The 21,382-nt window shown below is 37.8% G+C and overlaps 1 protein-coding gene across 1 annotated transcript in view; it reads left to right on the forward strand.

Moving 5' to 3' along the window:
* Positions 1 to 787: 787 nt before the first annotated feature.
* LOC140165148 (nucleoporin 88-like) overlaps positions 788 to 21,382 on the forward strand; it is a 33,980-nt gene continuing 13,385 nt past the window's right edge. The window contains exons 1-7 of the mRNA XM_072188589.1: positions 788 to 1,038; positions 7,418 to 7,587; positions 13,587 to 13,712; positions 14,779 to 15,039; positions 16,221 to 16,404; positions 17,202 to 17,358; positions 20,120 to 20,218. Of these exons, the coding sequence (XP_072044690.1) occupies positions 811 to 1,038; positions 7,418 to 7,587; positions 13,587 to 13,712; positions 14,779 to 15,039; positions 16,221 to 16,404; positions 17,202 to 17,358; positions 20,120 to 20,218 (1,225 nt within the window). The 5' untranslated portion in view covers positions 788 to 810. The remainder of the gene's footprint in view (positions 1,039 to 7,417; positions 7,588 to 13,586; positions 13,713 to 14,778; positions 15,040 to 16,220; positions 16,405 to 17,201; positions 17,359 to 20,119; positions 20,219 to 21,382) is intronic.

Raw genomic sequence — 21,382 nt, forward strand, 5'->3', positions numbered from 1 at the left:
CGTGTAATTGAATGGGATTATTTTGAAATTTTAAAACGCTTGAAATATCACAAACAAATAAATACAAGCTAAAACCGTTGGGGTTCGATAATGAACCCCACAAAACTAACCAAGTATATTAAAAATGCCATACGGCCGGGCGGTTTCACAAGTTGCCGGCTCGATCATGTCATCCACCACCTGGAAATTTTGCAAAATGAAGGTCACAATTGAAGCCATTTGGTGCACTGCATTTATACATTATATATAAATAAAATATATTAAAACAAAAAAGGGCCCGAACTCAATTGTCAAAATTGGAATAGGCCTACATTGACACTTTATAGGCCTAAGAGTCCGTCTAAATACTGATTTTGGTGACAAAATGTGACGGGCCAGTGCATGTCGGCGGACCCGCAGTAATTTTCACATGTTTTTGGCCAAGCAATGCCTAAAACGATCACAGGCCTATATATTATACATGTAGGGCTTACTTTTGATTGACCCGACAGTGCAGTTTATTTTAGGCATCTACTCAATTAGGCCTACGTGCATGCAATCTCTTTTTTCTCCCTTTTCTCTTCTCTTCCCCTTTTTTCCTATTTCTCTTCTTTTCTCTCATTTCCTCTTTTTTTGGGGGGGGCTAGTCGGCCCCACTCCTGAATCCGCGCCTGACGTAGGCCTAAACCACTTCGCGGGCGAAAATCGCTCGTCGTTGGCGAATGGAGTATAAATTTGGCTTCGTGAATGACAGGGATTTTCGGAGACTGCGAACAAGAAGTCGAGAAACAGTCTGGCAACTGCTAATTGATCGATAATGCGACAACTAAGATGGCGGCCTACACAGAGGAAAGTGATGAAGAACTTGGCTTAGATTCGCATCCGATATTCGCTATTCTGCAAGAAAATGCTGAAGAACAGACTTCGTATACGGATCCCAAAGAGTTGATGGTCGTACAAGATAGTCAAGTCTTCATCTGGGATAAAGGGAGTACAAGAATTCTGACAGCGAACTTAAAAGATGTGTTTGCAGACGACGGTGACGATCCACTTGTTCAGGTGAGTCTCGTGAATGCATTGCCTTTGCATATTCACATGTTCACTGACATTCAATGCATTATTGCATGATTGATCACCACATGAACATGATGAACTCTCATGATCATGCAATACGCATTTCATCAATCACGTCTGTCATGATTTTGATATTAGAGTATTAATAATAATCTACCAGAAGTCATTCTTCCCATCAACCATCGTTAGCTGGAACCAGCTTCCTCCATCTGTTGCTGAGAGCCTAGTCCGAGGTGCTCTGACGATAACACTCCGATCGCCAGGCAATCTACGTTATTATTGTAGTAGGCCAGTGGGACAACGAAAACGCTACGTGAACGAGCTACTGAGAGCCCTGACCTGAATACCTTCAAAACCAACTTAGTTCAACACCTCAAACCAAAACTATAACTGCTCCGCCATCCAACCGCTGCGCAAGTTGGTGTGATGTATCCTCGAGATATTTTTGCCAGCAGCGAATTCAGATTCAGATTCAGAATAATAAAATACTTAAATAGTCAATTTTTTAGTCATGCAAAAAAAATACACTTTATTTTTACTTTCAAAATTTTTGTGTACATCGGTCATCGTGGTTCAAATAGTCCGAATAATCAGACCCCAGAACAAAATATTAATTTCTGACATGATCCTGTTCTGGGTCTGAACTATTTTCATTCGAAATCTTGATGGCAAATAGGACAAAAGAAGCACATTTGACATGGTCCTACTTCACAGTCTTTTAATCCCCTATAAGGCCCTCCGCACGCACTTGATTATTAGTTTCCTGTCTAAGATTTTGAAAAAGGGACGAGGTGACTTTTAATTACTAATTATTAATTATCTTTTATTTTCTTTATTTAGTTTGAACTATTACAAGCAACTATTATCTCGTTTTGACTAGAGCGGGCATTTAATTATTTCACAACAATATTTGATTTTATAAATGTAGTGAAGGTGGAGTTGTACTATTTCATGTATTTCTTCATTCACCATTATTGTTGAGGTTATTAAAGTCAGAAAATGGCAAGGAAAAGTAGTTGAAACTTATTTTAAAGGAGAAAATTAGAAATAAAAATAAAATAATTAATTATTTTGAGATTTTCAATTTTGGACGCGGGCGGTAAACAGGAAACTAATAATCAAGTGCGAAGGGCCTAATCCCCTATTTATTTTGCGTGAATCACTCTATTAATATAGAGTGATTCACGCAACATGAATAGGGGATTTAAGTTGGTGATAGTGGAGCCATTGAGTATTTGGACAAGCGGAACAGTTTTGACAGACCCTTGTCTACCTCTCTGTTTGTAAACAAACGAGGAGCGAATAGTAATACGAAAGTCAGCGTAATAGTACGGCACTGGAACATAAACTACGCTTATCTAAAGTGTGGCGGCGCTAGAAATAAGCCCTTTTGCAATTTCAGAACAGAGTGCATTGTGGGTAATAATATCCATGAAAAGAATTGGAGATAAACACGGTGACTTGTGCAGTATATTCAATGGGAGTGAACTTCGCAAAAAATGCTACGTACTTGTGTTTTTCACATTCTCTGGTCCAGATGTCTTCTCAATACTTGCATATATGCTAACAAAGTATTGATTGTGATTGTTTCAAATGGCTAATCTTGTAAAAGACATGAAAAATCACAGGGGATTCCCTTTGAATCGCAGTTAATTCACACGGCTGTCAATGGGGGAGAATGGGAGATTGGTTCTGTTTATGATTTTATCTCTTGTCGAAGAACTGTGTGACGATGTCTGAGCATGCGCAGTTGCAATTTTCCGAAATTGCGAAAGGGCTTATTTTTTCGGGGGCGGGGTCCTACAATCACTAGCGCTGGTATTGGCAAGCATTTTGATTGTCGACAATCGATAAAAATTAAAAAGCCGACGTCGACAATTGTCGACAATCAGGCCTAATTAATATCCCAAAAATTCGCCCCATGGCAAATTGCGACGATCAAGGTTCAAAATTCGGCAACCTACAGAGTGCACATTTATACAGTCAACACGCTGCATGGACTATGAAAACAATAGGCCTACATACTGGCAACGCTATGGTCATGGTATAGTTGCTTAAATATTATTTGCATGTGGGGTGAGAGGAACTACGTAAAAACATATAAATAAACAAATACCGGTACTCAACCAAGTAAACACACAAAATAAATTTCATCATCCCAAGTGTGCACACGGCACGCTAAGAATGACCTTGACATTTGGCCAATCAATGATCGTTATTCAGCCAAGCCCCCCTGACGTCACATGGCGGCCGTTCTAAAAATAAACCAAGATGGCTGAAGCCAAATCAACATCGACGAAAATGAGAAAGCATGGAAAGGGGTCATAATTTTGCTGGATTTGACCATTTTGGATGCTATATGTGACATGATCAAGGGGAATGAGTCGCATGTCGACTCTGGTCGAAAATGAGGATTACATAAGTTTCTAAAGAGGACAATTAGAGCTTTCAGAAACTGAAAACCCCATGTTGATATGACTTTTCTTTGCAAAGTTATGTCAATTTATCAATCGCTGAAAACAATATAAAACAAAAGAATTGATATTTAGATAAAAAAGATTCATAACTTTCTTGTTGCATGAGATCTTTTGGGTTGCTAGTAAAAAAGAAGGAAATTAACAAAGTTTCTGTCAATCAATTTTTCAATTTCGATCGCAAAATTTCTGATATTTTTTGTCGATACATGCAAAGCTCTTGTCGCCAATCGGCAAAAGTGCTCTTGTCGACAATTTTGTTGACAATGCCTTGTCGATACCAACGCTAACAGTCACCCATGGAAAACAGGGTACTGAAAACCACTATACAATGTCCACATCAGCCATGGTTGGTTTTGTTTACATTGCATTAATTCCCTCAGAACAGGCAATACAGATTCCAGATAGATAAAACTTACCTAATATCAGTTTTAGTTGCCGTTAAGGGATCTAGAATGAGCGTTTATGGCGTTTCGACAGTAATTTTTGTGGGACATCGAATTGCATTCTGAATACGAAGCATGTCTTTCTGATATCAAATTTTTATGACAAATTATTAAAATTTGATATTTTTCAAATTTTTGATTTATATAACAGTCCTCGAAATAAATGTTATAAATCTAATGATATATTCTTAAAGTGTATGTAGCTGGGAGGAAAAGCCGACGATCAATTGAAAATATTGACCTTTTATATTGAAGATATGGATTTTTTTTCTAAATATACCTTTTTTTTGTGTGTTTTGGGGAAAAAAATCCATATCTTCAATACGAAAGGTCAAAAGTTTTCAGCTTAAATACAATATCCAGAGTATGCACAATAATGGGCAAGTGGACTACGGGGTAGTCTACATACAGTACTGTATGTGTACCGCATATTTACGGTATGATACATCACATATGTGACTCCTCGCCACAACTGAGCCCGGATGTCGCCAGTGCCACTATTGAGATATGCTCCATCGAACTTAACAATAAACAATAGGAAACAAAGGATTTATTGACTGTTTTATTGATTTTCACTACTTAAATGTCAAGTACTATAGACATGATATACATCATTTTAAAGCTAATTTAAAGCAAAATATTTTGGTTGAATATCTCAAAAATGATGATTGGCGACTTCCGGGCTCAGTTGTGACGAGGAGTCACATATGCAGTATATGCACAACATAATACATGAGCATACAACACTACCCTATGTGTCCATATTAGCGAGGTTATCTGCGTACTACGTATGCACAGCCACGCAAAGAGTATGTTCCATATGTACACGAATTAAATAATTTTTCTATTACAATATAGTGCTGTAATCATGCAGACATGCCAAGAGAGTAGTCCTGCCAGCAAGACGTCAGTAAACATAATGACATAAATGACAATGACAGACTACGGACCTGAAGTCTTGCAGCGGTACATAGGCAGTCCTTTATTTTTTGAGGAGCGCGATCCATGAGGCGCCCTACCGTGCACCTCAAAGCATAGTCGGGGCGCAAATAACAGCGCTCCTTATTTGGAATTACGATCATTTCAAACAAAATGTCAAAAATAAATTACTCCAAGAACTGTATCACATCAATCACTCTGAATAACGATCTATTGAAACAACGTGCTAGTAAAGGCTCTGCGAACGAAATAGTGCGGCAATCGACTTGAGAAACAACAAATCATGTCGGGTCATTGGGGGTTCATTCCGAAAATACACATGCGAAGTTTGTTTCTCCTCTAAAACGATACATGTAGGTAGTGCTCAGAGGCGTGGGTTGGGGATCGCACATATGGCCATTTTGTTTTCCATTTGCGTGCATGTTTTGACGATCCGTTGATGTAATAATGACTGGGCAGAGATGTCGCCATGAAAATTGTACAGTGCAGTAAACATTGTTAAAACAAGTGAGATTTAAACTTTGATAAGGTGGTACTACACCCCTGGCAAATTTTGTGCCTATTTTTGACTTTTTCTCTAAGAGAAATCGCAAGGCATTCAGGAATTTCTGAATGAGCATTATTTTTAACTTGCAGATATTAAAACCACCGACATGACCAGCGCGTGCACGTACAATTTATCGCCTGTTGGATTCCAAATTGAGCGACTCAAAAATCACAGGAGAGTGATTTTGAGGAGCTCGATCAAGCTCTTCAACAAAACCAGGAACGTGAAGGCCTGCATAGGGATGCACTGTAGTTTGACCCATAGAAAACACCTATAGGCTTGCTCGAGAAACACTAGCCACGAATTTGCTCACGGATGCCCTCGCATTCGTGGCTAGTGTTCCTTTGCCCGGAATATCGGTCGGTAAACAAATTACGTAAGCTTACCGTTACGTAATGTCATTGTAATAACAATAGGCAATTCTGAAATACCCCTAAATACCTCATTGTACGTAGCTTTACCTACCAATTTGTTACTATGCGAGTTGTTGGCGTAATTCTCAGTTCTATGTGTCATTTCAGGTGCATTTAGGTAAATATTTCATTACTATTTCTGGAGAAATTGCTCCAATATTTTCCGGCGATCGGCTAAGCGTCACCATTTTGTCAGGAAGTAATTCAAGTAAAGGTCAGAGAGATGCAGGTGGTGAGCGCGTGCAATCTCTAAATTCAGTAAATTTGCTTTGTCAGCCGTGTAATTGAATGGGATTATTTTGAAATTTAAAAAGCGCTTAAAATATCACAAACAAGTAGGCCTATGTTAATAAATATTAATACAAGCTGAAACCGTTGGGGTTCGATAATGAACCCTACAAAAATAACCTTCAAATTAATTAAATACTGTAAAATTTGATTATTACTGGAAGAGAGTCACTCTGACGTAATTCGCTGTGTTGGTTAGGCTCCGATCACTCAGTGTGCAAATTGAATGGCGCGTACCAGTGATCACGGCAGCTGCGAAATTCATCGCACTTGTGTGGAAAGTGCCATCACATGTGCATACGGCTGAGCAGTTTTGCCGTCTCTCTCTATCATGCATGTCATCCGCCGCCTGACTGAGGGCAGCAATCTAAGGTCAGGTCACGTCAAGTAAGCTCACGTGGTAATAAGATACTCTCATCTATAGAATCTGTTAGCCTTTGACCTCCCAGTCATTATTCATGAATATTTACCTGCGTCAAATGCCCCTACAGGTTGAGGTTAAATTTCTGCCATCTTTTAAATCGGCTGTGCAGTCAGCAAAAATCAGCTTATATTTGCTTCCAATTTTTAGGACCGTAAGTATCGAAAATGTAAAAAGGTACGGCGTAATATATGAAATAGAATAAAGCTTATAATGACACGCTTATGAAGTGTGTTTGTGAACTATGAAGCATGTTTACGCCCCGGTACAATTTTATGAACGGACTATGCACAAGGATGACATAGTAGCCATCTCTAACAGTAATGCTAAAGCATTACGTGTTAGAGAATATGCTCGAACAACTATAGGCCAACCTTTTAAAACATGCCATGTCACTTGAAATGGCTTGGCTCCCTAGGTATTAAAAATGTAAATGTGTTAAAATCCCCATGACCTAAATTTCAGCAGAAAAATATGATGCGGCCCACAGCATAAATGTAGTATACAATGCTGTTACTTACCAAACTTATCATCGGCGTACCGGGCAAACTTTCTGAAGGGCCACAATTTCCAAGTTGTCCTGTACTCCTGTTGAGTGCTGACCAGCTCCCATATATTGACGTACTGGGACAAATGTGTGTGAAGCGCGCAAAAATGTAACAGGTAAAATATGGTTACAATTACATTATCGGTACCAATATGATTATAGTAACCCTGCACTTTAATGTATGCAGGTGTATTCTTTTAAGTTTTTGCAAAGTCCCCCAACCCCCAAAATGGTCGGCACCCACAGTTTTGGAATTGCTGCATTAAGCTTCTTATATTTTTCTATACAGGCCTTGGTGTGTTCTAACACTCCTCGATTTGATGTGGAGCACATTAGCCTCAACCTAACAGGGCGTCATATTCTACTGTGGGGTAAACATGGAGCCACAGTGATGGAGCTACCCAGAAGATATGGCAAGAATGCACAGTATGAAGGAGGCAAGGAAAGAATTAACTGCAGGTGAGTCATCTGTTATTCGCTGGTGTAGTGCACGTTAGAACATGACCCTTGCTAGATTAACTGGCTCACGCTTTCTTTGTTACGAACCACTGATCGAAATGATCACAATACAAAGCCGATGACTTATAAAAATTCAGAACAGGTGTATGAGCCCAGGCTTGGAGCACGCGCACTACGACAGCGAATACTCAATAGTTGTGGAACTATGAAAATTCTAAATTAGCCCAAATCTTGGCTTAAGAGCTACAATTTTAGGAATCTCAGGGATTGTCTTTTGGAATTTGCAGGAGAGCATTAAATAGCTCTTCTGGATCCTCCAACTTTCAAGGAGAGCTGTTTAGAGCATTTACAAAATAGAAATTAGAATGTAAGGAGAGAATGGTCAACTAAGATGAGCTAAAATTCACTCTCAGATTTGATTAAAGGAGAGCAGTAGAGAGCTCTTGTTCAAAAGGCAGTCCCTGGAGTCTTATTCAAAGTGGGGGGAACCTGAAAATGGTACCCTTGACTGTCACACATACCCGGACCACTGTTTTATGTCAGTGCATTGGCATGTATTTTGGTTGAACTTGATTTGAAGTGGTTGTATGTATCTGGATGGCATTTTATCTACTGAAGGTGAACATCTTTTGTATGGATTCACTCTATCTACATAAATAAAATATCTGGGTGACTGGGTCTTGAGGTCCATTTTATAATACTATCTACTGAAGATGAACATCTTTTGTATGGATTCACTCTATCTACATGTGGGCAATTCCACGGTAACTCGTGCTACACTTTATGGCGTCCTTTTACATACTTTGTGCTCCAGCTTTTAAATTGATTTGATTGGAATCTGTATTTTTTGTATTTTAATACCCAACATTCAAGGCTAGATCCTCATAGTATTGCTAATTCAGGATATCAACTTTTGTATGTATGGGACAGCTGTAAAATCGGTAACTTCGTACTACGAGCAGAGGACATGCTTAAAAATCACTCATTTTTATTTTGATGGTGTGCTAAAACAAAAAACACTAAAGCCTTATTGATTATATGATAAGTAATTGATATAATAAGGTTTGTTTTGGTATACCTTAAAAAGTTGTGCCCCTCATAGTTTTACATTGAATGGCAAAAACATGGTAACTCGTGCTACGGTAACTCGTGCTACAGTTTGTCCGGCCATATATAAAATGGTATTGTTCATCTAAATGTAAATTTTTTTTTTGATAACAATTCCTCAACAACTGGTGTAATGATCAAATAACTCAATCTATGTACAAATAACCCCCCAAATAACCCATCTATGTACAAATAACACTATTCAGTGTATGTACCAGCATACAATGTACCGCATTACATACAAACATCCCAGCCTTACATACGCCTTGCTTGATCCTGTTTGGATATTTTATTCTAGGGCTTAAATTTAAACAGTTAAATTGAACAGTCAACAATTGATAAAACTTTTACTTCCATGTTATTTGACTCTAAATTCCCTCACAAAACTTGTAATGTTCATGGTTATTTGCTCTGTAAGTTTTTTAAAAATTGCTTTCTGAGTTATAGAATGTTTGGTCATCTTTTGGTTGAGACCATTTCCTGCTTGGTACAAATACTCTACATGTAGTTTGCCCGATTTCAATCACTTCACTAAGCTGGAAAATGAGCCTCATTACACTCAACAACAAACCAATTTCCAATACAAATCTCAGAACTATACCAATCTCAGTATCAACAATGTCACTGTGGCTGTTAATCTCAGGATTTCCAGTATCTATTTTGTTTGTTTTATTCTTCTTTTGCCCCGGTTACTCATTCAGTGGATGTTTTAAGGTATCCTCTGTTCTTCCATGAGGCCCATATTAATTGATTGGTTCTTAGGCTAGATCCTAGGGGGTGGAGGGCTAAAAATTTTGGTTGCATCATTTTGACCAGGTATTGATAGTGGGATATATGCTAAATAGCATGTTTTTTTTAGAGAGACTGTACAATGTAAAGTCTTTGAGCTTAAAAAAAAAGGACTTTATTGGTGTGTGCAAAAATTTGGTATAAATAAATTTACACTATTTTGGCACATATGATCGGGGTGGAAACTGGCTCCTTGAATCTTATCTCTATCTTTGCCTTCCATATTTTTACTTTAATTTTCCCTCGACAGGAGGTCACTTTTCTCTTTAATTTTTGGCCCCCACACATGTGTGGGCACCTTAATTACGAACTGCATAATTCTAGTTTGTCATGGGGCAGGCTTCCCCCTCCCCCCCCCCCCCCACACTGGCTACACTGCTGCTAGAAAGCTGTTACCAATATCATGGTCACATATAAATGCATATTCATGTAGTTGGGAGATCCTCTATTGCTGCCAAGTGGTAGATTTTGCATTACCTTTGCTGGTACAGGGGGAAGTGGGCTATGGTAACTCGTGCTACATCGGTAACTCGTGCTACTGGTAACTCGTGCTACAGTTTTAAATGGGTCATTATTATGTGATGGATAGTGTTTTGTATATTAATTTCTTATTTTTACTCAAGGCACTACTAGTAGAAGGAAAATAATAAGTGGCATCAATTAAATTGCCAACATTTTGAAAATATATAAAAAATGCATCTTTCGGTAACTCGTACTACGCCATATTTAGTGCTATGAAAACGCAATGAAAGAAAAAAAAATAGTTACCAATACCATGGTCACATATAAATGCATATTCATGTAGTTGGGAGATCCTCTATTGCTGCCAAGTGGTAGATTTTATGCGTTACCTTTGCTGGTACAGGGGAAGTGGGCTATGGTAACTCGTGCTACATCGGTAACTCGTGCTACTGGTAACTCGTGCTACAGTTTTTAATGGGTCATTATTATGTGATGGATAGTGTTTTGTATATTAATTTCTTATTTTTACTCAAGGCACTACTAGTAGAAGGAAAATAATAAGTGGCATCAATTATATTGCCAACATTTTGAAAATACATAAAAAAATGCATCTTTTCGGTAACTCGTACTACGCCATATTTAGTGCTATGAAAACATAATGAAAGAAAAAAAAATTAGTGGGGGATTATTTAAAATGTGTTGGATGTTTCTTGAAGACCATATTTCAGAGATATAAAATGTATCAAATTTAAAAGAAAAGTGCCCATGTTTAATAAAATAGGCCCACTTGGAAAATATCCAAGTTGAACAGGAGTTTTTCACTTAAAATACACTCTCCAAAGAAACTTTCTAAAAAAAACCAAAATATTAAAAAAATGCCGAAAAAAGTTTATAACTTGAACCTTACATCTGTTTGGAATAATATAAAAGTTAAAAGAAATATATATTGGCAATTTCATTTTTTTGAGTCATGTCCACTTTTGCTTGGAATTGCCCATGTATATCTGGGTTAGGCTTGTTATCGTTTCATTTTTCTTTGGCGACATGTCGCCAAAACTCTGAATCCGACGTCGAATCTTTGTCGACAAACAAGTGAAAAATATAGTCTTAATAAAGCTTCCGAATTAAGCACTCAATGCGTTATTTGTGCATCCATGACGGCCGACGATGGCGTAATTCTATGACCCTAAAATAGCACTTGTTACCTGTACTGAGCGGTGCGAACTTTATCCTACCATATTTCCCTTGAATGAATTGACTTCTTCCAAACATTATTCTTGTTGGATGGCTTCATTTATTTGCTTTTTCTCCTTTATTTTGAGGATTTATTACAATGATTTACAAGGTCAAATTTATTCAACAGTGAAAGCATGCAGCGATGATGTAATGACGTGTGCAGGGGACTCCCCAAAAAGCAGTTCATAGGTGGTTCGGGGGAAGGACTTCACTTCAATATGACTGTGTTATCATGAACCCAATCAACTCATTGCCGTATGATCTCACTTTTATATTTAAATAAAACAGCTAAATAATAATTAATCCATAGACGAGCCAAGAAATATAATTACATCTTTACAAGCAGTATTAAAACATCAGCTTGCCCTCCCAGTGCCTACACGGTAATAATGGACTGGCCCATGAGTTACGACATGACGAGTTCGCTATTAATAGCTCACACACAGCGTTGCACCACATACATGTCCACGCAGAGGTGGAAAAAATGAAAAGTTTCCCGGGAATATAAAATTGTTGTTAAATATTCCCGTGATAGGTGGCTGCGAAGCAGTCACATGCGCCGCGTAAAGGGGGGTGTCTGAGGGGGGATGTGCCTCAGAAGTTGAAGAATTTTCAAAAATGGACCTTAATTGGACGCCATTTGGTGCCATATTTTCACAAATTTGAGAGATAAAAACTGACGTTTAAGCTTATAAAAAATTGTCATTTCTAAGAACTTTTTTGTTGCGCCCAATTGACCAACAACGCCTCTACATTCCATTGTCCATTATATAATAAAACCACAAAATATTACTCCACTCAGTGACAACACTCCCGACTGTACAGTGCGTCCCTGGGAAAAATTTGTAAACACTTACACTCGACATGTGAAGTCCCTGCGCCCTTCAATGTCGGGTTTCCCAAGGTGAATTTGAGGGCATGTTATTTTTAGAATCGCACACATTCTCACTATTCCTCCTCACACGGACGATTTCATCTCTTAATCTCCGAACACGTGAATTCTTTCTGTAAACAACTCTGCACAACCAATCAGGATGGGAATTCCGCGGTATTCCCCAATACGTCATATGCATAAATTATTATAATATCGATGGAGCTGATTTAGCTGCAGGGTCATCGAATCAATTCGCGCAGTGATTCGCCTAACTTGGTACACACACAAATCAAAGTTGATTCGCGGAGAAGAAAGAATAAAACAATCAAGAGAAATGCAAGAAACATAAAATAAAGAAAGGAAAAAGAAAAAAAAAAACATAAAAGAAAGAAAAGAAAAGAAAAGAAAAAAGAAAGAAAGAAACCAAGAGAAAGGAAATAATTACATCTGTGGATAATAAACAAACCATCACGGGAAATCCGCTATTATTACACGAGTGCCTGATGAGTACAGTGAACCCCCCTCGACCGTGCATTTATAATTAGCTGTTTAGCTCAACATGTGCCGTCACTGCCGTGTACAGTTGCTGTGACTTGTTGTTTACATAGTTACTTTCCACACTAGCTATTGGTAAAAAGTTTTTAGCTTGGAGGTTTGGACGGCATTTTAACTCGGATCATGGCAATTCTATTGGCGTTATCATGGTAGGCCTATACCCATCTAAGTGTAAATATATTAATTGGCTTCCCTTTGTTTTTTGTAGGGTCATTTTGTCTGGATTGTGAAGCTCTTGGTTTTATATTTTTACTACTAATTACTAGCCGTGCATGATTTATTATTGATTACTATTTTGTCGACAATGAAAGTCTCTTATCGACTGTCGGAAAAATCTCAAAAAAATTCATTGTCGACAATATTGGCGACAGTAGCTCTGTCGATAACAAGCCTAATCTGGGTGACTGGGTCTTGAGGTCCATTTTATAATACTATCTACTGAAGATGAACATCTTTTGTATGGATTCACTCTATCTACATGTATCTGGGTGACTGGGTCTTGAGGTCCATTTTATAATACTATCTACTGAAGATGAACATCTTTTGTATGGATTCACTATATCTACATGTACATGTATATCTGGGTGACTGGGTCTTGAGGTCCATTTTATAATACTATCTACTGAAGATGAACATCTTTTGTATGGATTCACTATATCAACATGTATATCTGGGTGACTGGATCTTGGGGTCCATAATCAAATGCTGTCTACTGCCATAAAGTGGCGTACTTTACAAGAGCAGCTAATATGAACCTACACTGTAGGTTGTAGCAACATATTGTGAAAACTTCTAACAAGTGTTTGCTTTTGTTAAATCATTTTCTTAGGAAAGCAAAAACAATGTGAAAGCAAACTAATGTTGGGTTAGGATTAGGGACTATGGTTAGCTTAGCTTAGGCTTTCTTATATAAGAATTGCAGACGTTCAGCTAATTGAATTGACTTTTAAAATCAGAAGTTTTTCTTGTCTTACAGGACCATAGGACTTGCTGAGAGATTCTTTATATCCAGCAGTTCATTGAGCTTATTACAGGCAGAGTGGCATCCAGGAAGTGCATCAGATACACATGTACTATTACTGACTACAGACAATACCCTCAGGTTTGTAAAGGTTCATTGGGTACTGTAACTTTGAAGCATGTATAAAACTAAGGGGGTTGAACTGGTAAACATACATAAGCCAGGGATTGTCTTTTAGAATTGGCAGGAGAGCATGAAATAGCTCTTCTGGAGCCTTAAAGGAGAGCTGTTTAGAGTATTTACAATAGAACGTAAGGAGATATATAATGGTCAACCAAGGAGAGCTAAAAATCACTTGCCTATAGCAGATTTAAGGAGAGCAGTAGAGAGCGATAGCTCTCGCTCTCCTCAAAAGGCAGTACCTGATAAGCTATTTACTTCTTTGTTATGGATAAGAAGTTACTTCTTAAAACTATACCACTTACCAAATTTGCCAGAAGTGCTGTCTAAAGTTAGTCAAACACATGAAAAAATTCTGGATTTGACATGTTGAAACCTACTTGTCCGGTTTCTCAGTCATGGGTGATGACTTGATCCAGCAGCACTGGTGGTGTTTCTAGAAGATGTAGTGTTTGTAGAATTGTTCTGGATCAAATGGTCATAAATTTGACTGAGGTCGAATCCTCAGCAGAGAAGATGAAAATATCCCAGATGGATAAGAGAATCCATATGGATTTGTCACAGGGGAGACAAAGCAATGAACAAGGGGATACAGCATTCATCCTCAGTCATATTTATGACCATTTGATCCAGAACGATTCTAGACCCTACATCTTCTAGAATCACCACCAGTTCTACTGGATCAAGTCATCACTCATGACTAAGAAACCAGCCATGTAGTAGGTTTTGAAATGTAGAGTCTCCATAAAATATGAATACTCTGTACACGGATATATTTCATAGAACTTAAGCTACATAAAAAAATGATGCAGTAAATTAAATTCACAACTTCATGTTTAAGAAAATGGAATATATACTACCACAGGAATGCAGGTTTTGAGCTGAAAAGTTAATCAATTTGATTTTGGTGTACAGACTCATAGTGGTATTTGTGATATCAAACCTATTGCTTGGGGTCTATGTTGTACATTTCCTTGACTTGCTTTGCTGTAACTGATAGTGTCCATTTGTTTATTATTTGTGACAGAATCTATGAGATATCTAACCCTCACAAAGCAGCCCAAGTTCATGGACTAGGAGAGCATTCAACAAGCTTCTCACTTTCATCGTCACGCTCAACATTTGAGGTAGCCCTGGGTGAGATAGCAGTGTCCTTTGATTTTGGGCTTCCTGTGGAATGTGCAGCAAGAGGGGGAGCCAAAGCGGAAGATAACTTACTGTATCCTGTATATATACTGAAAGGCAATGGGGATATATTTCTTCTCAATATCAGCCTAACAGATAGTAGGTAAGTTGGTGATGAACCTTGGGTGAGATTGAAGTGTCCTTTGACTTTGGGCTCCCTGTTGAATGTGCAACTAGAGGGGGAGCCAAGGCAGATGATAACTTGATGTATCCTGTGTATATACTGAAAGGCAATGGGGTTATTTTTCTCCCTAATGTCCTAACAGATAGTAGGTAAGTTGGTGATGAACCTTGGGCGAGATTGAAGTGTCCTTTGATTTTGGGCTCCCTGTTGAATGTGCAGCTAGAGGGGGAGCCAAAGCGGATGATAACTTACTGTATCCAGTGTATATACTGAAAGGCAATGGGGATATATTTCTTCTCAATATCAGCTTGCAGTGTCCTTTGGCTTTGGGCTCTCTGTGGAATATGCAGCTAGAGGGGGAGCCAAAGATGAGGATAAGAGGATAGTTTTCTTTATCCTTTGTATATGCTGAAAGGTGATGAAGTGATGTAGAATTGTGAATATGTTACAGATTCTTTTGCCATTCTATTACCGTCACAACCCATTATTCAAAATAATGGGTTGCAGTAATTGGTCAAAACCTAGTCCCAAAATTTCAGTTGATTCCGATTTTGCTGCTTATATGCATGATTATGTGTATTACACTGCCCCATAGGCCACTGTTGTAATTTCATTCTGGTATACCAGAACGAAATTCAAATTTGATGCTATTTTGCTAAACAAATTAATCTTCAAGATTTTTTGTATAAAAATTATACACATTATGAAGCCAGAGGTCCCAGTAGTAAAAAAATCTCATGCCCCTTAAATCAAGTGCTATAAAAGTAATACTTTTCATCTGCAGAGATGCCACTTTTCTGATTTTTTGCATGTCCAAAATTTCTATGTTTTCTTTTAATTTCACCCTGTTTGGGTTTCTCACCAGTTTTAGTTTAATTTTGTTATATTCAACTGAGTGGCATATAGTTGTGTAAAAAATAAACTAATTGTGTAAGTATTTCATAATTGTGTTTATTGTTTTATGGACACTAAGTAATCATCCACTTTCTTCCACTTCTTAGGGAACAAACCAAAAGATCGATGACGTCTTATAAACATCGGTCTGAAGAATGTGTCATTATTATTATTATGTCTTTCTGGCAGGGAGGGAGGGGGTCGACTGAGAAACGAAACTAGTTACGTTTATAGGACGTCATCGATCTTTTGGTTTGTTCCCTTAGGTATTTCCATACCAAACTTCAGGGTCCACTTACGATGCAACCAGCAGCAGAGGACAATTATGGGATGGATGCATGCAGTTTGCTCTGTCTCCATAGCAACCCACCAGTTTTAGTTGTTGCTACATCATCAAGCGCCCTGCATCACTGTGTTGTGTTATCATCTGAAGAGAGATCAGAGACAGAGGTCAGTTCAATTCAAGTCTATTCAAGTCTATTCTATTCTATTCTATTCTATTCTATTCTATTCTATTCTATTCTATTCTATTCTATTGCCTATAATAGATGCCCCTCTGATCCCATAATGTTTTTCTTGAAAAAGCGATCAAAGTAGATAAATGTTCATGCCCTATCAAATTATTATGTGAGTAAGCTGGCAATTGCTGGCCATCACAATTGCTAAATTACATGGACAAAATCTTTTTTAATTTAAATTTCCATCCATCCAGTTCATTGCCAAATTATATAATTTTCATAAATCACATTCATGCATGCAATTTTATGGACCTTAGAGATAATACCCTGTTTATGTGTGCACAACCATTTGAAACCTGAAACAAACCGGAAGTGGAACATTTTTGTGTGAATTTTTGTTTTTTGCCCTGATTTTAAAGCTTTTTTTGTTGCAAATTTGCCTCAAATAAATTGCTCGTTCTTGAAAAATTGCATGTTTCGGGGGCTTATATAACAAATAATACAGTATTTTATTCTATTCTATTCTGTTCTGTTCTGTTCTGTTCTATTCTATTCTATTCTATTCTATTCTATTCTATTCTATTCTATTCTATTCTGTTCTGTTCTGTTCTGTTCTGTTCTGTTCTATTCTATTCTATTCTATTCTATTCTATTCTATTCTGAAGTATACATCAAATCAAATATATAATGAAAACATTGAGTTATCAGGGTGAAAAAGACAAGCCCTGTACTTTATTTGTTTTACTTGATTTTGTTCTTAATATATCAATATTATTATTCCTTTTTAAGGATGTAACTTCTGATTCTCAGCTCTCAGTAGCCAGCATGGCAGACTATGGCCCAACACTGTGTGTCTATGAAAGCGTAGAGTTGGCTTTATCATTGGTACAATCAGACTTGGATGAGTATGAAGATGATGTCAACTATCCTATCAAGTTACACAGAGGTAATAGAAATTATGCATTCTTTTATTTGATTTATTTTAAGTGTGTGTCCGTAGAGCATGGTGTCATAAGACCAAATGTGAAGTAGCTAAGACAATGGGCTGCTCCAGTTGAAATTCATACATCCTCTATGGAAGACATGTACCCTTAATATCCCACACAGGGAATGTGAATTTCAAATGGGGACCCACTGTATAAGGTCATGTCTTCCAGGGGGGAATGGATTTCAACTTGAAAAGCCCAATGCAAGTAATGCCATGCTGGATTTGGCAGTGGTAGATTTGAATCGCACGCTGACGTAATCCCGCAGGCATATACACATGTAGAAGGGTGATTTGTCCATACGCTGGTGACGCACCACATTAATGCACTGATTTAAATCTGCCTCTACAAAATCCAACATGGTGTTACTCACAACTTGAGAAGAGATAGATAGATAGAAATCTTTCTTTATTGAGGGTAAAACAGCTGCTTTCCAAGCAGGCCCTCATACAAAGTACATTATAATATATACAAACATCATAATTAAAATTTACACAAGATGTACACATTAAAAAACAAATGGGATCAAGTAATTAGAAATACAATAAAAAATGTATGCGATAATAATGAAATTGAATGAAAATTACAATGTACACAAAGATAAACTTTTCAAACAGGAGCTTGGTAAACTTTTGATTTGAATAGGCCTATTGAAATATTCTCCAACTCTGCTCTAACTACCGGAGATAAATTATTGCATGTACATGCATAGGCTGCTCTCACATGAAATGTACGTAGTGAAACGGAGAGCCAAAATGCGATTTCAGATTTTTGGCCTGTTTTTAAGCTTACCTCCCGTATGTTGTCAATGGCCGAATTTTAGCTCTTGTCAAATTCATATTTAGAGAAATGTCACGATGCTCACGTGTTCGTGGTAGTTTTTGATTGTTATTATGAATATAAAAATGATTGCATGGGTCTGCACAAGGTATATTTTTTTTTTTTTTTTGATTTGTTTACCTGCCGATCGCCTGTTGTCGCCGTGGGTTGAAAATACGGCAGAGAAAATTTGTCATAAAGTACGTGCGAAATTGGCCTCAAATTTCACTATTTTAGCTCATATTGTACAGTGATCTTATAATATTGTGTAAATAATTTTGTCAGGAACAAAATAAGGTATTACATACCGTCTACGAGTAAATATTCAGGACAAAATTCAGGTTTTTCTTGTTTGTTTACAGAATTTTGATTTGTCATTTTGAAACTCCCCGCCAGCAATCGTCTGGGAACGTAAACAAGTTTTCCTAAAAATTGTAAATTTCCTTAAAAACGACTTTTGTTGATCAAACTTTGGATTATTTAAGATGTAATTGTTTAAGGATGTAGAATTTTAAGATAATTTTGAGTATTTTCACGCTTTTACATGGTCAAAAGGGGGTCATCAGTTTGATTCCTGATTTAAAAACACTTTAGCAGTTGCAGTTGTTCTAGTTATTAAATTTCGAAATTGAGCGCCTGACGCGGAGTGACTGCGCGATATCCATAGTAACGGAGCTTACGCTTTGAACGCAGCCGCCAAAAGGTTCCATGAACGCGTTCAGGAGAGTATAAAACGCCATGCACGACGCAAGAAATTTCAGTTTGTCGGGCGGGCTCCTTCCCACCCGTGCATGCAAGGGCCATGCAACAGCCGGACTTTGTTCTAGGCTAGGCTCACAACATTGCATTGCAGCTTGGACGCAAGCTTGGGCGTGAAATATCCCCAAAGTCCAATTGCAGCTTGGACACAAGCTTGGGCGTGAAATATCCCCAAAGTCCAATGAAAAGGCACTGTGTTTTGTGCATTACGGCATGGCAAGCTCGTATTTGGTGTATAGGCATGGATACTCTGAAGTAGGCCTTGGCCTAGCCTATGACTATGTCATGTGATGAGATATTCTGTTGATTAAATTGTATTTTTATGCTTCTCGATTATTCAAGCAGATAGTATATACTTTTCGGCAGCATTTATTAGTAATTTATTTGGATTTAAAAGAGATAAATAAGGAAATATCGTCATGATCAACAACAGAGATTGTGTATTTACCAGTGTTACTTTACTTGTATTTTATGAATTGTGATGTGATAAGACAAATATGAAAGCAAAATAACAATACAAGATTTAACAAAAGAAGCAAATATAAAACAGAATTGTCAAGTCTCATTTTTACCTGTTAGCCTACTCCTTTCTTGCATCACTGGTTTAACATCTTGGGGGAGAATTCTAGTCTGTGATACTACGCTACCACTTGTATGTTTAGAAGGCTAGTCTTCTCCATCAGTCGTTTTCATAAGTATTAGGGGCAAGCTCGGTCCCGTTACAGTACGTAGCCCTGAATTTGATTTAAATTTTGGCACAATCAATGTATTTGCACTATGATGTCTAGTTAGGTGGGTATGGATATCATGTACAAAGTTAAATTGAGAAGATAAGTATGATGGACTTCAGTTCCTTATGCATTTAAAAATGAGCAGTAATAATTGATTGTGCCATCTATTATCTAGTTTAAGCCACTGAAGTGTTTCTATCAATTCATTTATTGGCGTTCTAATATCTGCAGAAAGTATTGTTCTGGCCAAATGATTATGAAGTACCTGTAATTTGTTATGAAATTCAATTGAAAAATGTGACCAAACTGTGCTTCCATAGTCAAGGTGAGGAAGAACAAGGGCATTTGATAACATAAAGAGACACACTATATACATAAGCTCATGTTATTTGTTTTCCCTCTCTTTCCATAGATCCTACAGTTAGCAGCCAGTATTTCTGTTCCCATGCTGCTGGTGTTCACCATATTATCCTACCTTGGCTTCAGAAGATTGAGCAGTTCTATGCTACAGGTAAACTTACTAAAAACATGTAAAAAAGTGCAGTTATTTGTAGTGCGCTATCCACATTCAAAAATACACAAGCCTCAGCTCGCTGTACTGGAATTTGCTGACCACTATGACCCATGCACTACATCACCATTTAGCAACAATCAGTGCACATTCTATTGTCCCTATACATACCCCAATAAAGGTCCCGTTCATACTACCACCGCATTTGCAATGCGTTGCTTTGCGATGTGGTGCGTTGTCGCACTGCGTCGTACTGCAAACTACTGCATTGCGATATCGAAATAAAGTTAAATACATTTTATCTTGGAAATGCGACTAGTTACGTTGAGTTGCGGCAAAAAGTAATCGATATATCGGCATCGCAAAGCAACGCATCGCAAATGCGGTGGTAGTATGAATGGACCTTTAAGCACTGTAACCTGGATCAGGTAACCGAGATGGAAATTACATATTAGCTCAATTATTTTGATGAGAACAAACAGGGACTGTGTCCGGGCTTGAAATCTCATCGCCAAACACCAATGCACCAGAGTCTTACAAATACGCGGATTTTGGGTTTCTCTACCGGAAGTCAATTTGTGCCAAAATTCCTTCCCACAATGCAATAAGCATTTTGCATAACAATAGATACAGTTGGGAGGTTAATCAATATTCTTTGTTATGCAATACGATATTGCATTGTGGGAAGGAATTTCGCACAAATTGACTTCCGTATAGAAACCCTAAACCGCTGTGATTGAGCCAACTTAGTGGACCCCATTCAACCCAAAAACCCAAAATAAATTATCTGTAAATGTATAGTTATCACTACATCTCGGGAGCTCACTGACCGAGCCGAATCGACTCCGACTCATAATCGGAAGGTTGCAGGTTCTAGTCCTGGCGACGCAGTCATGTTGTCATCATGTTATCATGTTAAAGCACTTTATCTTGATTAATCCTCTCCACCCGGGTGCATAAATGGTACCAGCATTCTTAAATGTTGGGATGGTAACAGACTCGCTGTGAAGGAGGTGTGGCAATCCACCCTAAAGCAACATTTCAGTCTGGCCTAATTGCTAACGAAAAATAGATGGGCACTCCTTCCTGTAAGAAATGCAGGTTCGACTCCTTTTCTTTACCACTACATATGAATATACGTATAATACTGTGTTAATTCTTGTT

Source organism: Amphiura filiformis, chromosome 11, assembly GCF_039555335.1.
Source record: "Amphiura filiformis chromosome 11, Afil_fr2py, whole genome shotgun sequence".
Classification (NCBI taxonomy): Eukaryota; Metazoa; Echinodermata; class Ophiuroidea; order Amphilepidida; family Amphiuridae; genus Amphiura; species Amphiura filiformis.